At 46.3% G+C, this 14903-nt stretch overlaps 1 protein-coding gene across 7 annotated transcripts in view; it reads right to left on the reverse strand.

Moving 5' to 3' along the window:
- Positions 1–14903, reverse strand: part of ACSL6 (acyl-CoA synthetase long chain family member 6) — a 658958-nt gene that overhangs the window by 132419 nt on the left and 511636 nt on the right. For all 7 annotated transcript variants that reach the window (XM_040405103.1, XM_040405087.1, XM_040405095.1 and 4 more), the window contains one exon: positions 1528–1662. In XM_040405103.1, the coding sequence (XP_040261037.1) occupies positions 1528–1662 (135 nt within the window). The remainder of the gene's footprint in view (positions 1–1527; positions 1663–14903) is intronic.

Consider the following 14903-nt stretch of genomic DNA (forward strand, 5'->3'; position numbering starts at 1 on the left):
GGAAAAATCCCGCACATTTTCCCGCAACGCCCGTGTGAACCCAGCCTTTCACACGAGCGTGACGGATTGGCTCCGGATGCGTTCAGGGTGCGTTCAGTGAAACTGGCACCATTTTGCAAGCAAGTTCAGTCAGTTTTGTCTGCGATTGCGTTCAATTTTTCCATGCGGGTGCAATGCGTTTTGATGCGTTTTTCACGCGCGTGATAAAAAACTGAAGGTTTACAAACAACATCTCTTAGCAACCATCAATGAAAAATGCATTCTTCCGGATGCAATGCATTTTTCACTGAAACCCCATTCACTTCTATGGGGCCAAGGCTGCGTGAAAAACGCAGAACATAGAGCATGCTGCGTTTTTCACGCAACGCAGAACTGATGTGTGAAAAAAATGCTGATGTACACAGACCCATTGAAATGAATGGGTCAGGATTCAGTGCGGGTGCAATGCGTTCACATCACGCATCGCACCCACACGGAAAAACTGCTCGTGTGAAAGGGGCCTAAGGCCTCTTTCACACGGGCGTTGCAGGAAAAGGTGCGGGTGCGTTGCGGGAACATGCGCGATTTTTCCGCGCGAGTGCAAAACATTGTAATGCGTTTAGCACGTGCGTGAGAAAAATCAGCATGTTTAGTACCCAAACCCGAACTTCACAGAAGTTCGGGCTTGGGATCGGTGTTCTGTAGATTGTATTATTTTCCCTTATAACATGGTTATAAGGGAAAATAATAGCATTCTGAATACAGAATGCATAGTACAATAGCTCTGGAGGGGTTAAAAAAAAAAAAAAAAATTTAACTCACCTTAATCCACTGCTGTGGACCTGTGGTGACGTAACTCCGGTCATCACATGGTCCGTCACATGATCTTTTACCATGGTGATGGATCATGTGATGATCGGAGTGACGTCACCACAGGTCCTTTTCCTGCACACAGCAAAGAAGAAGACAGAAGAGATGCCGGGCTGCGCGATCAAGTGGATTAAGTTGAGTTAAAATTTATTTTTTATTTTTTTAACCCCTCCAGCGCTATTGTACTATGCATTCTGTATTCAATGTTATAAGGGAAAATAATAAAGATCGGGTCCCCATCCCGATTGTCTCCTAGCAACTGTGCGTGAAAATCGCACCGCATCGGCACTTGCTTGCGGATGCTTGCGATTTTCACGCAACCCCATTCACTTCTATAGGGCCTGCGTTGCGTGAAAAACGCACAAAATAGAGCTTGCTGCGATTTTCACGCAACCAAAGTGATGCGCGAAAATCACCACTTATGTGAACAGCCCCATAGAAATGAATGGGTCCTGATTCAGTGCGAGTGCAATGCGTTCAACTCACGCATTGCACCCGCGCGGAAAACTCGCCCGTGTGAAAGGGGCCTAAGACTGGCATATGCAACACTAGTCTTTTCCCCGCTTAAGTGCTGATAGAAAAATGTCAGTAAAACTAAAATATGAAACCTCTCATATTGGTTCACATCCATGTGGAAACCCCCTTCAATAATTTTTGTAGTTTTTTTTTTTTTCTTACCTGAACTTTATTAAAAAGCAGCTTGTCCCATAGACTATTGTTCCGAATGACTCCTCTTCTGACTTCAGCTTCTTTCCGTCGAGATGCAAATTCAAGGATCCATCTCTTAATTGGTGTATCTGCTTGACTGAATATCTGGCACAGGGGAAGACAATGTTTCAGGAACCAGAAGCAATTTAACAACAAATTGTATTTAGTTTAGATGAATAAAAATGCAAATACTAGGTATCAAGAGGGTGGATCTCAGGATAGCGGGCACACCTGCTTCTCGGAATGAGTGGCCAGTTGTTGTTTTTTTTTGTAAACATGTTTTATTGAATTTTCGAATAAACAGGGTACAGTCATAGTAGTGATTTGCCGACATGATAATTGAGTATTGACAATCATGATACAGAGACCCAGTGCTACTGGGCACTTTGGTTTTACCCTTTGTTAGCTTTATAATAGTTATCCATGATAAAAGAGGTCTCAAACTATCACGGACGGCGTGACTATCACATACGTGACACAGAGGGAGGGAACAAGGAAGGCCCTGCCCAAGTGAGAGGGAAGGTGGTGACCCCTGACTCACCTAGCGGCTGGCACCTGGCTGCCCTGACATCCCTAGACGGGTTCCTCACCCGTACGCCGATCACGTGCCTAAAGCCCTGGCTTTCCCTAAGCTGAGCCCTAGATAGTGAACAGGGCGGTGGGAACACTAGTCCGCACCACTAGCTCTAAAGGAAAACACCAAGGGAAGGACAGACAATACAAACTCAACATATAATCCCAGGTGGGCGACAACAGGAGACAACAAGAAGCCCAACAGGGATCCGGAGGGAAGCACTCTGGAACGACAACCAGGATTCACAACTCCAGTGGGTCAGTATAGATGTCCAGGCAGGAAGCTCTATAACTGGCAACTAGAGAAGAGTGAGGGGAGAATATAAGGAGGTTGGGAGTGGCAGACAAGAAACAGCTGAGGAGGAGAAGCTACGGATCCCTGATTGAGACAAAAAGGATAGCAAGGCAAACACAGAAAACAATCACTAAGAAACAACGTGATCTTTAGATATAGAGCGCGCAGCCACCCGCTGCGACCTCCTGACCCCGGGTATAACGGAGTCAGACGTGGCTCTTGATACCCTCGTGACACAAACATTGTTTAGTAAGGATATTGCCCAACTTTTCTTTATTTATAACTTAGAACCAGTGATATCCTCTCATTGCTGGTTCATGGAAGGTGGTGGTTGGAAAAACTTTTATCCTATTCACATCCACATCACAACAGTGGTCTATAGTAAAAGAATAGTATAGATATTGAAGCAGCTTATGCCACAGTCCTGGCAATTTCAACACTCGGCTTGATAGCCTGCAACTTTGCAATTTAGATTCTCTGACTGTAAGCAGACAGCTCTATAACTTTAATATTTCCTAGTACAAAAATAAACCAAAAGATCAGCAACTACCAATATCCTTTTGGCCAATAATGGAGATAATCTCCATAAACAATAAAGCACAAAAATGGGCCATATACAGTAAGAGAATCACACAGACTGGATTGGATGGTATAAAATACAATATTAAAATTCTAGGTATGTATATATACAGTATGTGTGTGTGTATATATATATATATTTGTGGTCATGGCTACGGCCAAGAGATATCCGAAGAACCCTAGGGAGAGAAACAACAGGAACAACCTAACCCAGCTAGGCGTGTCTTAGCTAACATGACTAAATGGCTTGTTGTGTGCCCTAAGCCATGATCGTGGGTAGGCCTATAAGTGGGCATACCCTGTGGAAATGAGAAGATAAGGGAGGGAGGGTGGGGCACCTGAGAACACACGCCTGTGAGTGAGGCTGTGGCTCGTATATGAAGAGCCTCCGCCCCTCCCACAAATGCAGGCTGACTAATCAGCCTTACCAACTTGTGGTCATGGCTATGGCCAAGAGATATCCAAAGAACCCTAGGGAGAGAAACAACAGGAACAACCTGACTAAATGGCTTGTTGTGTGCCCTAAGCCATGATCGTGGGTAGGCCTATAAGTGGGCAAAAACCAAGCCAAGTAGGGTAGAAAAGGAACTCGAATGGCATGTGCAAACTAATCCCCAAGCCAACTGCAAGGCGTCAGGGATCTAGAGCGAAAAATTTGGGGTGTATGAGGCAATGCCAGAAGGAGACCTACAATCCATCTTGTGGATGACAAGGCCAGAGACATGATGCTCAATATTGCGGGTACTGCCCCAAAGCGGAATGGAGGATCGGGAATACGTTGTGAAATGGATCATGAAAACCAACTGAACCTTGTAAAGTTTTGGTTCTAGGGAGTACTGGCAATTCCCTAGCCTCAGGAGATCGTGGGACCGAAACCTAACTGCTTAAACTATGCAGGAATGAGGGCCAAAAAGAACTATGTAAATAGGAAGAGAATCCTTGAATAGTTCCCCAGACAAAAGCTATCTGCTAGCCGTGGTCCGCGCGTTGTTCTACTGTGTGCCCCTGAGAATTGTTTTAAACGCTTCAGACGTGAAGACCTACTATCTGAATCTTCTACTGTGAGGAAATGCTGAACCTTGTCCAAAACCCGATTCAACGTGGTTGTAGGGAGTCTGAGGTTAGTGCGGCAAGAACCTACGAATTCATAATATACAAGATTCTGTCTATGACCTCCCATGAGTGAGGGAATGCACCTGAGAACACACACCTGTGAGTGAGGCTGCGGCTCGTATATGAAGAGCCTCCGCCCCTCCCACAAATGCAGGATGACTAATCAGCCTTACCAACATATATACACTCACCTAAAGAATTATTAGGAACACCTGTTCTATTTCTCATTAATGCAATTATCAAGTCAACCAATCACATGGCAGTTGCTTCAATGCATTTAGGGGGGTGGTCCTGGTCAAGACAATCTCCTGAACTCCAAACTGAATGTCAGAATGGGAAAGAAAGTTGATTTAAGCAATTTTGAGCGTGGCATGGTTGTTGGTGCCAGACGGGCCGGTCTGAGTATTTCACAATCTGCTCAGTTACTGGGATTTTCACGCACAACCATTTCTAGGGTTTACAAAGAATGGTGTGAAAAGGGAAAAACATCCAGTATGCGGCAGTCCTGTGGGCAAAAATGCCTTGTGGATGCTAGAGGTCAGAGGAGAATGGGCCGACTGATTCAAGCTGATAGAAGAGCAACGTTGACTGAAATAACCACTCGTTACAACCGAGGTATGCAGCAAAGCATTTGTAAAGCCACAACACGCACAACCTTGAGGCGGATGGGCTACAACAGCAGAAGACCCCACCGGGTACCACTCATCTCCATTACAAATAGGAAAAAGAGGCTACAATTTGAACGAGCTCACCAAAATTGGACTGTTGAAGACTGGAAAAATGTTGCCTGGTCTGATGAGTCTCGATTTCTGTTGAGACATTCAAATGGTAGAGTCCAAATTTGGCGTAAACAGCATGAGAACATATATCCATCCTCTGATGGCTACTTCCAGCAGGATAATGCACCATGTCACAAAGCTCGAATCATTTCAAATTGGTTTCTTGAACATGACAATGAGTTCACTGTACTAAAATGGCCCCCACAGTCACCAGATCTCAACCCAATAGAGCATCTTTGGGATGTGGTGGAACGGGAGCTTCGTGCCCTGGATGTGCATCCCTCAAATCTCCATCAACTGCAAGATGCTATCCTATCAATATGGGCCAACATTTCTAAAGAATGCTACCAGCACCTTGTTGAATCAATGCCACGTAGAATTAAGGCAGTTCTGAAGGCAAAAGGGGGTCCAACACCGTATTAGTATGGTGTTCCTAATAATTCTTTAGGTGAGTGTATATACCCACACACAATTAGAGGATTAATTTTATTGTTAAACAACTACAGTGCTGTCGGTCAATCCAAAATGTTAATAAACCTCAAACCTGAATATTTAAAGAGTAACTAAACCTTTGTATCAAATTTTAGTAAGATATCCCTAATGCCCTAATAAAACTTTTTCTAATATACTTTATTAATCAATTTTGTATTTTTATTATACTTTTTCCTCCCTAAAGTGCACCATTCCATGTGCGCTTAAAGTATAACTGTCGTACTATTTTTATTTTTTTGGAGTATTGGATTGTGGTGATTAATATCTCCTTGGTGGCCTTATTTCAACTTTTCACTGTGTATTCAATTACCCCTTAATTCCACATTTTTGTTCCCTGTACTTCCTGCTTTTACCTGTGCTTAAAATAGGGTTGCTAGGCATGTTCCGTCTATCTGTTGAAGGACAGAGGAGCAGAAGCAGGCTGCGTGCAAGGTCACATTACTGACAGCCAGGAACTGTAAGTAAATGATTAAAGCCAGGTCCTCCCCAGCAGCTGATAACCGTGCCTGGGCTGTGTGCACTTCTCCCTGTCCCTGCGCTTGGCAGACGCTCCCTCACTCAGCAGACTGGGAGAAGGCAGAGTTGAACCAGCGCACAACAGGGAAGGGAGATCTGCCATCTGCTCAGTGTATAAATGAAAGCAACATGTGGTAAGAGGACCCCTTTGTGCTGCAGGAGATTAACCCTTTAGGGGGAGGGCTCTGGTTACTGACACTTTTGGGGGGCTATTGTTACTGGCTAGTGAGGGCAGGCGGGATTAGCCTCAGGGTGAGGCAGAGGCGGCCATCTTAACTGAATAGTGAGATTGCAGTTTTATGCAGACTGGTTGCTAAGGGCTGAATCTTATTAAATATGGGGTAAGTCAGTCTAATAGTAACGGATTCTGGAATATCATGTTATTAGTAACTACATATATGAAAATTGAAATTAGGGTCCCTTTAAATCCTTTAAAGGATTGTCTCATGATGGACAATGGGGGCATATTGCTAGGATATGCCCCCATTGTCTTATAGGTGCAGGTCCCACAGCTGGGCCCCGCACCTATATCGAGAACGGGGCCCCGCAAGTGAAGCTTGTGCAGCCGCCCTCCATTCATTTTCTATGGGGCCAGCGAAAATTGCCGAGCACTGGCCCGGCTATTTCCGTTGGCCTCATAGAAATGAATGGGAGCGAGGGCCGTGCATGCGCGGTACCCTCCCATGCTCTTCTATAGGGAGGCCAGAGTCCTCTAGTCACTACCTTATCAGGCTCCATTCTTGATATAGGTGTGGGTCCCAGCGGTGGGATCCGCACCTATAAGACAATGGTGGCATATCCTACCGATATGCCCCCATTGTCCATGATGAGACAAGCCCTTTAACCCCTTAAGGCCCAGAGTTTTTTTTTTTTTTTTTTGCGTTTTTGTTTTGAGCTCCCTGTCTTCCCAGAGCCATAACTTTTTTATTTTACTGTTCACATAGCCGTATGAGGGCTTAATTTTTGCGGGACAAGTTGTACTTTCCAAAGCCACCATTTAATATTGCATATCATGTAGTGGGAAGCAGGAATATAAATTCCAAATGGGGTGAAATTGCAAAAAAAAAGCAATTCCATCACAGTTTTACAGGTTTTTATTTACGACATTCGATGTGCAATAAAGTTACTTTTATTCTACAGGTCAGTAAGAATCTGACGATACCTTATATGTATATATATATATATAAGTATATAAATATAAATATGTATAGTTTTTCTTGCGTTTTGATAGTGATAAAAATTTAGAAAATGCGAAAAAAAATCTGTTTTATTTTTTTCGTTGCCATATTTTGACCTTCAACTTTTTTGTAAATACGTTTACGGAGCTGTATAAGGGCTCATTTTTTGCAGGCCATCTGAACTTTTTTAATTGATACCATCTGGGGTGTGTATGACTTTTTATTAAATTTTTTTGTAGAAAATGAAGCGACCAAAAACGGCGAATAGCCCATTTGGACGCTTTTTTTCCCATTTTGCTGTTTGCCGTATGGGGAATATGTTTTTATATTTTTATACCATGGGCGTTTTCGCACATTGCGACACCCATGATGTGTATTTTTTTTATTGTTTTAGTTCTTTTATTTTTATTTTGTGAAAAGGGGGGTGATTTGAATTTTTTTATTTTTATACTTTTTTATAGTTCCCATAGGGAACTATAACAATCAATCATCTGATTGTTATTATCATAGATTCCAATGCCCTATTACAGGCAAGGGCTCCAAAGGAAATATTATGCAGTAGCCTCCTGTTATTCATAAAGACAGGGGCTGCTGCATACACGCTCCAGCTCCTCCGATCGCCACACGAGGAGCCGGATCGCCACCGAAAGTGCGCACTTTCGGTTTCAGTGCGCTCAGATGCCGTGGTTAGGATTGACCACGGCATCTGAGGGGTTAAATGTCCGCGATCTGCATTACTGAGCCGCGGGTGTCTGCTAAAAGAAGCAGGCGGGCATCCACGGCTATAGCGCCTGCAGCGGGCGCCATGTTTAAACACCTGTACGACGCTGGGCGTGAAAGGGTTAAAACTCAGTCTCTGTACACCGCTGACTGCTCAGCGGTGTACAGAGTACAGACTGTGAATTTCATGAATGGGGCCGCAGCAGTGGAGGGAGTACAGGCAGGAGCACATTTTGCTGCTCCTGCATATGCCCCCAGGAGGATTACTAACTCCTGGCATAGCACATGGGCTCGCTGTACCCATGCACTATGCCAGGATTAGCTGAATGGAGCGGGCTCCTGGTTGTGCCTGCTCTGTTTAGCTAAGAGAACAGCATATCAGCTTTTAGCTTAGCAGAGCAGGCACAGGCAGGAGCCCGCTCTGCTCAGCTAAGGCTACTTTCACACTAGCGTTCGGAGCGGATCCGTCTGATGTTTCATCAGACGGATCCGCTCCGATAATGCAGACGTTTGCATCCGTTCAGAACGGATGCGTCTGCATTAAAACTTAGAAAATTTTCTAAGTGTGAAAGTTGTCTGAGCGGATCCGTTCAGACTTTACATTGTAAGTCAATGGGGAACGGATCCGCTTGAAGATTGAGCCATATGGTGTCATCTTCAAGTGGATCCGTCCCCATTGACTTACATTGTAAGTCTGGACGGATCCGCTCGCCTCCGAAAGGCCAGGCGGACACCCGAACGCTGCAAGCAGCGTTCGGGTGTCCGCTCACTGAGCGGAGCGGAGGCTGAACGCTGGCAGGCGGATGCATTCTCAGTGGATCCGTCTCCACTGAGAATGCATTGGGGCCAGACGGATGCGTTCGGGACCGCTCGTGAGCCCCTTCAAACGGAGCGCACGAGCGGACACCCGAACGCTAGTGTGAAAGTAGCCTAATCCTGGCATAGAATATGGTTACAAGGTACCCAAGTGCTATGCCAGGAGTTAGTAATCCTCCGGGAGTACGGGCAGGAGCGCATATACTTCCTGTGCTGCTGCGGCCCCTTTCATAAATTTTCACACTCCATACACCGCTGAGCTGTCAGTGCATAGGGAATGGTGCACTTTAGGGAGAAAAAAATATAATAAAAATACAAAATGTATAAATAAAGTATATTAGAAAAAGTTTTAATAGGGCATTAGGGATATCTTATTAAAATTTGATACAAAGGTTTTGTTACTCATTAAAGGCTATGGACACCCTTGTGCATGAAAATTCTTTAAACGCATATGTTACTAAACTGCTGTAGAAAAATATGTGCACGTATTTATTTATTTTTTATTGACCTACCCTTTCTATGCACATATCAACCATCATACCTGGTTTTCAACCACTTGTATACTCGCATTTCTGAGAGTTCCCTTCAGCTCTCCCCTCCTCCTGCAGTCTCTGGATTTACATAACCCACTTACTGTTAGACAGCCCTGGTCCCTTGCAGGTTTATGTAGAACCCATTCTCCTGGAGAGCAGGTTCTACACAGACTTGCATGGGACCAGGCAAGTGAGCTTTGATAAATCCCCCCCCCCCCCCCCAATAACTCAGATTTTGTGTGATGTGTCTTTATTATTGAGTAACCTATTAGTGGCAATAGGACAGAGAAATAGTGACCCTCTGCAGCTCTACTGGCATCACAGACGAAGCTCCTGCTCCATGCCTCTGGTCAGTGCTGCTGGCATTGAACACACAGTCTCTGGGTCACCAGCTCTGCAGCTATTAGGGCAGCCAAGTTGCTTCTCCACCCCTCCTTAGGACATCTGCACCCCTGACCTGTTCACACATAGGCCTACTGCACATGATCGCAGGTGTCCCGTTGCTGTATTGCGGACCGCATATGTGGATCTGCAATACACGGGCACCGTTCTGTGTGAATTCCGCACAAATGCGGACCCATTGACTTAAATGGGTCCGTAAATCCAGAGAAGCGGAATGGTGCAGAACGAAACCCTATGGAAGCACTACAAAGTGCTTCCGTGGGGTTTCGTCCCGTACTTCCGTTCCGCAAAAAGATTGTCACGGTTGAGGATGGGGAAAACCCTCAGCCGTGCGATACCAGAAGATTTAAGAGGCTGCTCGGCCAGGACGACAGAATTAGGGAGCAGGTCACCTCCTATCGCGTCCCTAATCTGACCCTGACTCCTAACCATATGAGCCAACCCTGATGGTGGGAGGGCTCATACACCGGAACCTAATAATCCCTGCTAGCCCTCAGGATTGCCCTGGAACAAGGAGCAGGGTAGGACGACCTGTTCCTCCTAGGCATGGAGAAACAGGAGTCTCACTGGCCAAGCTGCAAGGAAAAGGGGTACCAAAAACAGACCTATGGATATGGCAAGTGAACTGCACTAGTTCCACCTACCTGCCACAGCCTTACTGACTGGATCCCTGTGCTGACACGCTGATGTCCACACCATACTTAAATGGACACAGCCAACACACATACACACACACACACACACACACACACACACAGGAACCCAGATCCATAGCTGCATTAAATAACAAAAGGAATACAACATCAACTTAACGTATAAACATCTATGACCACAAGGGTGGCCCTCACTGGCAGATGGTATAAAGTAGGAGGACGACTCCAGCAGACCATGGTTGAAGTACCCCTCTGAGTACTGCTCTCAGCAGAGGCTAAATAGCCCATGTAGCCAAACCCACACAGATACACCCAGTGTTCACACACACAGAAGGGAGTTAACCCTTCCTACACCAGGCAAGGGAAAACAGCCACATACAGGGGAAGTGTACAAACACTTATCACACTGCAGCTGTTACCGCAGGCAAGGACATGCGTGGCAACCATGTCCTGGGAGTCAGCCAGAAGGCCGAGACACTGCCACCACATGTAAACAATACAACACGTTGCCTCGGGCAGCCACAAGTGAAGGGAAAATGTCACAGTGCACACACCTAAACCTCGTGCACACCAAACATATAAAAAGGCACACCTACAAAGACAGGTTGCCAGGTGCAACCGCATGCAGATTGCAGCAAGCTGCCTAGCATGTTGCCAGCGGCAACCACATGTGAGGCAACAATACAGCCGCCCTCACAATGTGATTGACAAAAACCAAACTGCAGGCAACTGCATGCGGATCAGGAGTCACGACCATGACCATGGTCGTGACAAAGATAGAACATGCTGGCTCTTAGAAGATAATAGCGGGGTAGAGGAGTGTAGTAACACAACTCTGGGGTGTTACATTCCCCCTTACAGCTTGTGCTTAGGATAAGAGGATTAGCTCTGGGGTACCCAAATAAATACAAAGTACTGCATGAAGTACATACAAGATAAACAAAGACAAACATTTAACGGCTACCCTAAGGTTCCTGCACGCATGAGTAGGGTGTCTTATTAACGGTTGCCCTCTCGGTATACCCAGTGAACCAACGGTCTGCACTAAGCAAACATTACTGACTGACTTTGAAGTGTTTTGAGCTCTGAGCACCAAAGAAAGCATGGGGATGTCTTTACTCCGTAATCCCACCATTGTGTAATGAAATGCCCGCAAATGGAAGGGTGGTTTTATCCTGTATTCCCTTCCCTGCACCAAAGTCGGAAATTAAGACTTATAGCACGATCACTATGGTGAATATGGGTAGCTAAATGGCTCTAAGGTGGAGGCACCATACCTTAGGCAAAGGCACAGAAAGGGGAGGTATACGCTTCTCCAAACGCTTCTGGCAATATCACAGGAGGAGGGTATAATAATCCTATAAAACTCCTGGAAGACAACACAGGATGGGGGTTTAGTAGACCCATTACCAATCCTGGCACATATAACAAACAGGAAGGAGGGGTATATTACTCCACTAGCCATTCCCGAAGCAGCGCGGTTACCCTTGTAGTTGCTGGACCTGCCTGGGACTTACCACTTGTCCTACCAGGGTACCTAGGATACATGACACCAGGAGTAGGCCATTAGTATTAAGCATCCACAGAGACAGTCCGTATAAAGAGAACAGAGCTGTAAAGCAAGGTGACACAAAAGAAAGGTGCTACTGATCTGGCTAAGTGCAAAAGTTAAGTTCAATTTCACAAAACCGTGCATAAATTTACATTGTGGCACCTGGAGAAGAATACACACAATGGGCATAAGTGCTTGAACGTTGCATAACCTGTTAACATGGACGTAAAATTAGTGAAAATTATGCAACATTATGCAAATATCAGTGCAATCAATATCATCATGATATGCTCAAACATGACTTGAGTCATTTTTCTTACAGTGCTTTAAAGTTGGAATCGTCTGGAAATAAACAAACGTCACGTGTAACCCACGGGAAACAATAGAGTTAATTGTAATCCATACGTGAGATATAATTGTAAACCAATTATATTTTTAATCCAAGGAACAGTACAAAACAGTAGGTAAAAGCACATAAAATTAGCAGCAAGATGAGAACCATAGTCCCATGAGGCTCTCAAATAACCTGAGAAAGGGGATAAAACAATGTGCAAACTTTAGCACAAACTGGGATATAGACAGTTGCTGAAGTGGGGGGAGTCCTAACAAACCATGTCCATCCTGGTGAGGAACAAACAAGGGCAACACACACAGAACAAATGGCCAACAGATCTTCACCTTTCAAGTGCAGTCTATGTTGTGGCTCCCATAAGTTTTTGTATTGTAGAGAAGGAGGCATTTAGAGAAGGACTTGCAGGTCCACCTCACTGCTGGAGCTACTAAAGCTCATAAGTGGGCACTCCTGCCTCTGATAGCTAAGCTTTGCGGCTGTTGTGGTGCGCCACTGCCCTCTAGTGGTGCTTCCTGGAATTGGCTGAGTAGTCAGCCTGGAGAACGCTGCGGTAACCTGCTGCAAAGCGGAATCCCTTGCCGGTGCAGAGGCATGTAAATTTTCTGGCGGAAGAGGTTCTGGTAGGCAGACAAGGGGTGCCTGTGGAAGTTTCCAGGGTAGGACATAGGGTTGTATCCTGGGATTGAAAGTCAACACAGAGTTATTAATCTGACCCACCCGTAGCATTGGAGGTGCAGCCAGGTCAGGGATAAGGGGCCCTGGCTCAGGTTGGGCTTGTTCCCTGAATTTCAGCTGGCCATCTGGGCATGCTTGCAAGCTTTGCAACCTACCGGCAGCACCTGGTTCTTCCTGCCAGACTTCATGGGTTATGGCAGGGGACAGTGGCTTGGCCAGAAGGGTTACTCCAGCCGCAAATAAGCCCTGTACAGACCGCAACGGGGTGTATTCCACTTGGTCTCCAACATACAGGTTGTGACGGGCCTACGACAGGTAGTTCCATTTAACAGAACAACGGCTCACAAATAGTTCCTCCCCACTGTGATTGTCCTAGAGGAACCCAACACCTCTCTCCACGGAGAAGCACAACACAGTTCCTGTACGTCGGATTAGTTTAGGGTCCCCTGGCCGGGGTTCATCCAGGACCTGCTTGACCCACTCTTCAACCACCGTCTTATATTTCCACTGACTCTGGGCATGGCAGGTAATTTGAGGGGGACCTCACGGTTGAGGTGACTTGGTATGGGTTTGGTCTCTCTGGGCAGTGGAGTGGAAATTCCAGCTGCCTCCGCCACACCAGCCGGCGTGAGGAGCAGGGCCTCCTTGGGCCTAGCAGAGTTACCGGGTACCACCGTGTGCGGTGCAGGGGCAGATACAAGCCTCAGGGAGCGGGATGGCTATGACCTGTTGTTAAGGCCGGTTCCGGTGCCTCCTGCCGGTGCGCGGGGACTTCTGCGATGGGCGACATGATTGCGGAGGTCTCTGAAGCTGCAGACATTTCCGGTGCAGTTACACCAATCACTGGGCCGGGGCGGTGAGGTCGCAGATGTAGTCATCTCCTCTGGGGCCTTGGTAGTGGTGGTAGTTTCTTCCGCGGGAGCAGGTTTGAGTGCGGTGGCCATCTTGGTTTTCAGGAGTGGCGGCTGTCTCGCTGTCCAAGGAGGAATCCACAGCCTCCGGAATCCTGGCAAGCACTGAGGGGCCGTTCCTTCTCACCAGTTGGGAGACCCAGACCTCCGGTGGGTAATTTTCATACACCGATTCGCCTTCAATAGTCATCTGGTCCCACTTTGGCTTGGGGAGCGCCATCTTACTTTGCTCCTCGGTCATGCTGGACTAAGGAAGTGAGGGTGGACCCTGTAGTCTTCACTCCCTTGGCTCACATTGCATATTTCTTGGTGGGCAGGATTTAGGTTTCCCGCTTCTAGAGGGGCGTAGTCAGCATTTTTGCGCTCCTGAGAGGGTGTTCCTGTGTTTTCCCACTTCTGAGGGACATGAAGAAGCTGCGCCATTACAGAAATATGGCGAATTAACCCTTGGCTTGCTAGCGCACACTGTTTAGCGTTTTCTTGCACCACAATAAAAGTAATAAAGTCAATTATCAGGGTCTTGACACAGTTCTTTGTAGTAGGGTTAGACATACAATTCGATCCTATCCGTGACGGTACTTTAATGCAGTGTCCAGGTATGGGTGGATAATATTCTGTATTTGTCGTGACACCAATTGCAGCATCCGAAGGGTACTATCCCAGGGCCCTTCCAAGGTGTTATAATGCACGTCCCAGATTAGGAATGCCAGAGTGGTGTAATGGCCTATAATGTCTCTATAGTTTTGTGGGAGTTGTGTCACGGTGTCTCCTACTGGGTACGGCCGGACTCCTGGCTCCTGGCTAACTTGCAATAAATTTGAGTAGGAGTAATAGAGGAACTTTGCAGAATAAATGATGTCAAGACCTTTAGATGAAGTTCAAACGTTGCCTTACTTGAAATAACTTGCATCCAAACAGTATACAGCTTTGGTCTCTTGGTACCAGCAGGTTTTGTCAATGATTGGCACGAATGAGTACTTCTGCTTTAAATATGGAGCTTGCAGGATAGCTTCTGCACTTATCTGCAACTTCTGCTGTATGGGGACAGACTAGCTGAGGAGGAATAGGCTTCTCCTAGGCACTGGACTTATCTCTCAGATGGATTCTCAGGGGATGCTTTCTTCCTGGAACTCTGGAGTTTGTCTGTAGTTGCTGCTCTCTTCATCCAGCAGAGCGGAAGGTGCTCTAGCTGGGTATATAGCCAAGT

The sequence above is a fragment of the Bufo bufo genome, chromosome 1 (assembly GCF_905171765.1).
Source record: "Bufo bufo chromosome 1, aBufBuf1.1, whole genome shotgun sequence".
Lineage (NCBI taxonomy): Eukaryota > Metazoa > Chordata > Amphibia > Anura > Bufonidae > Bufo > Bufo bufo.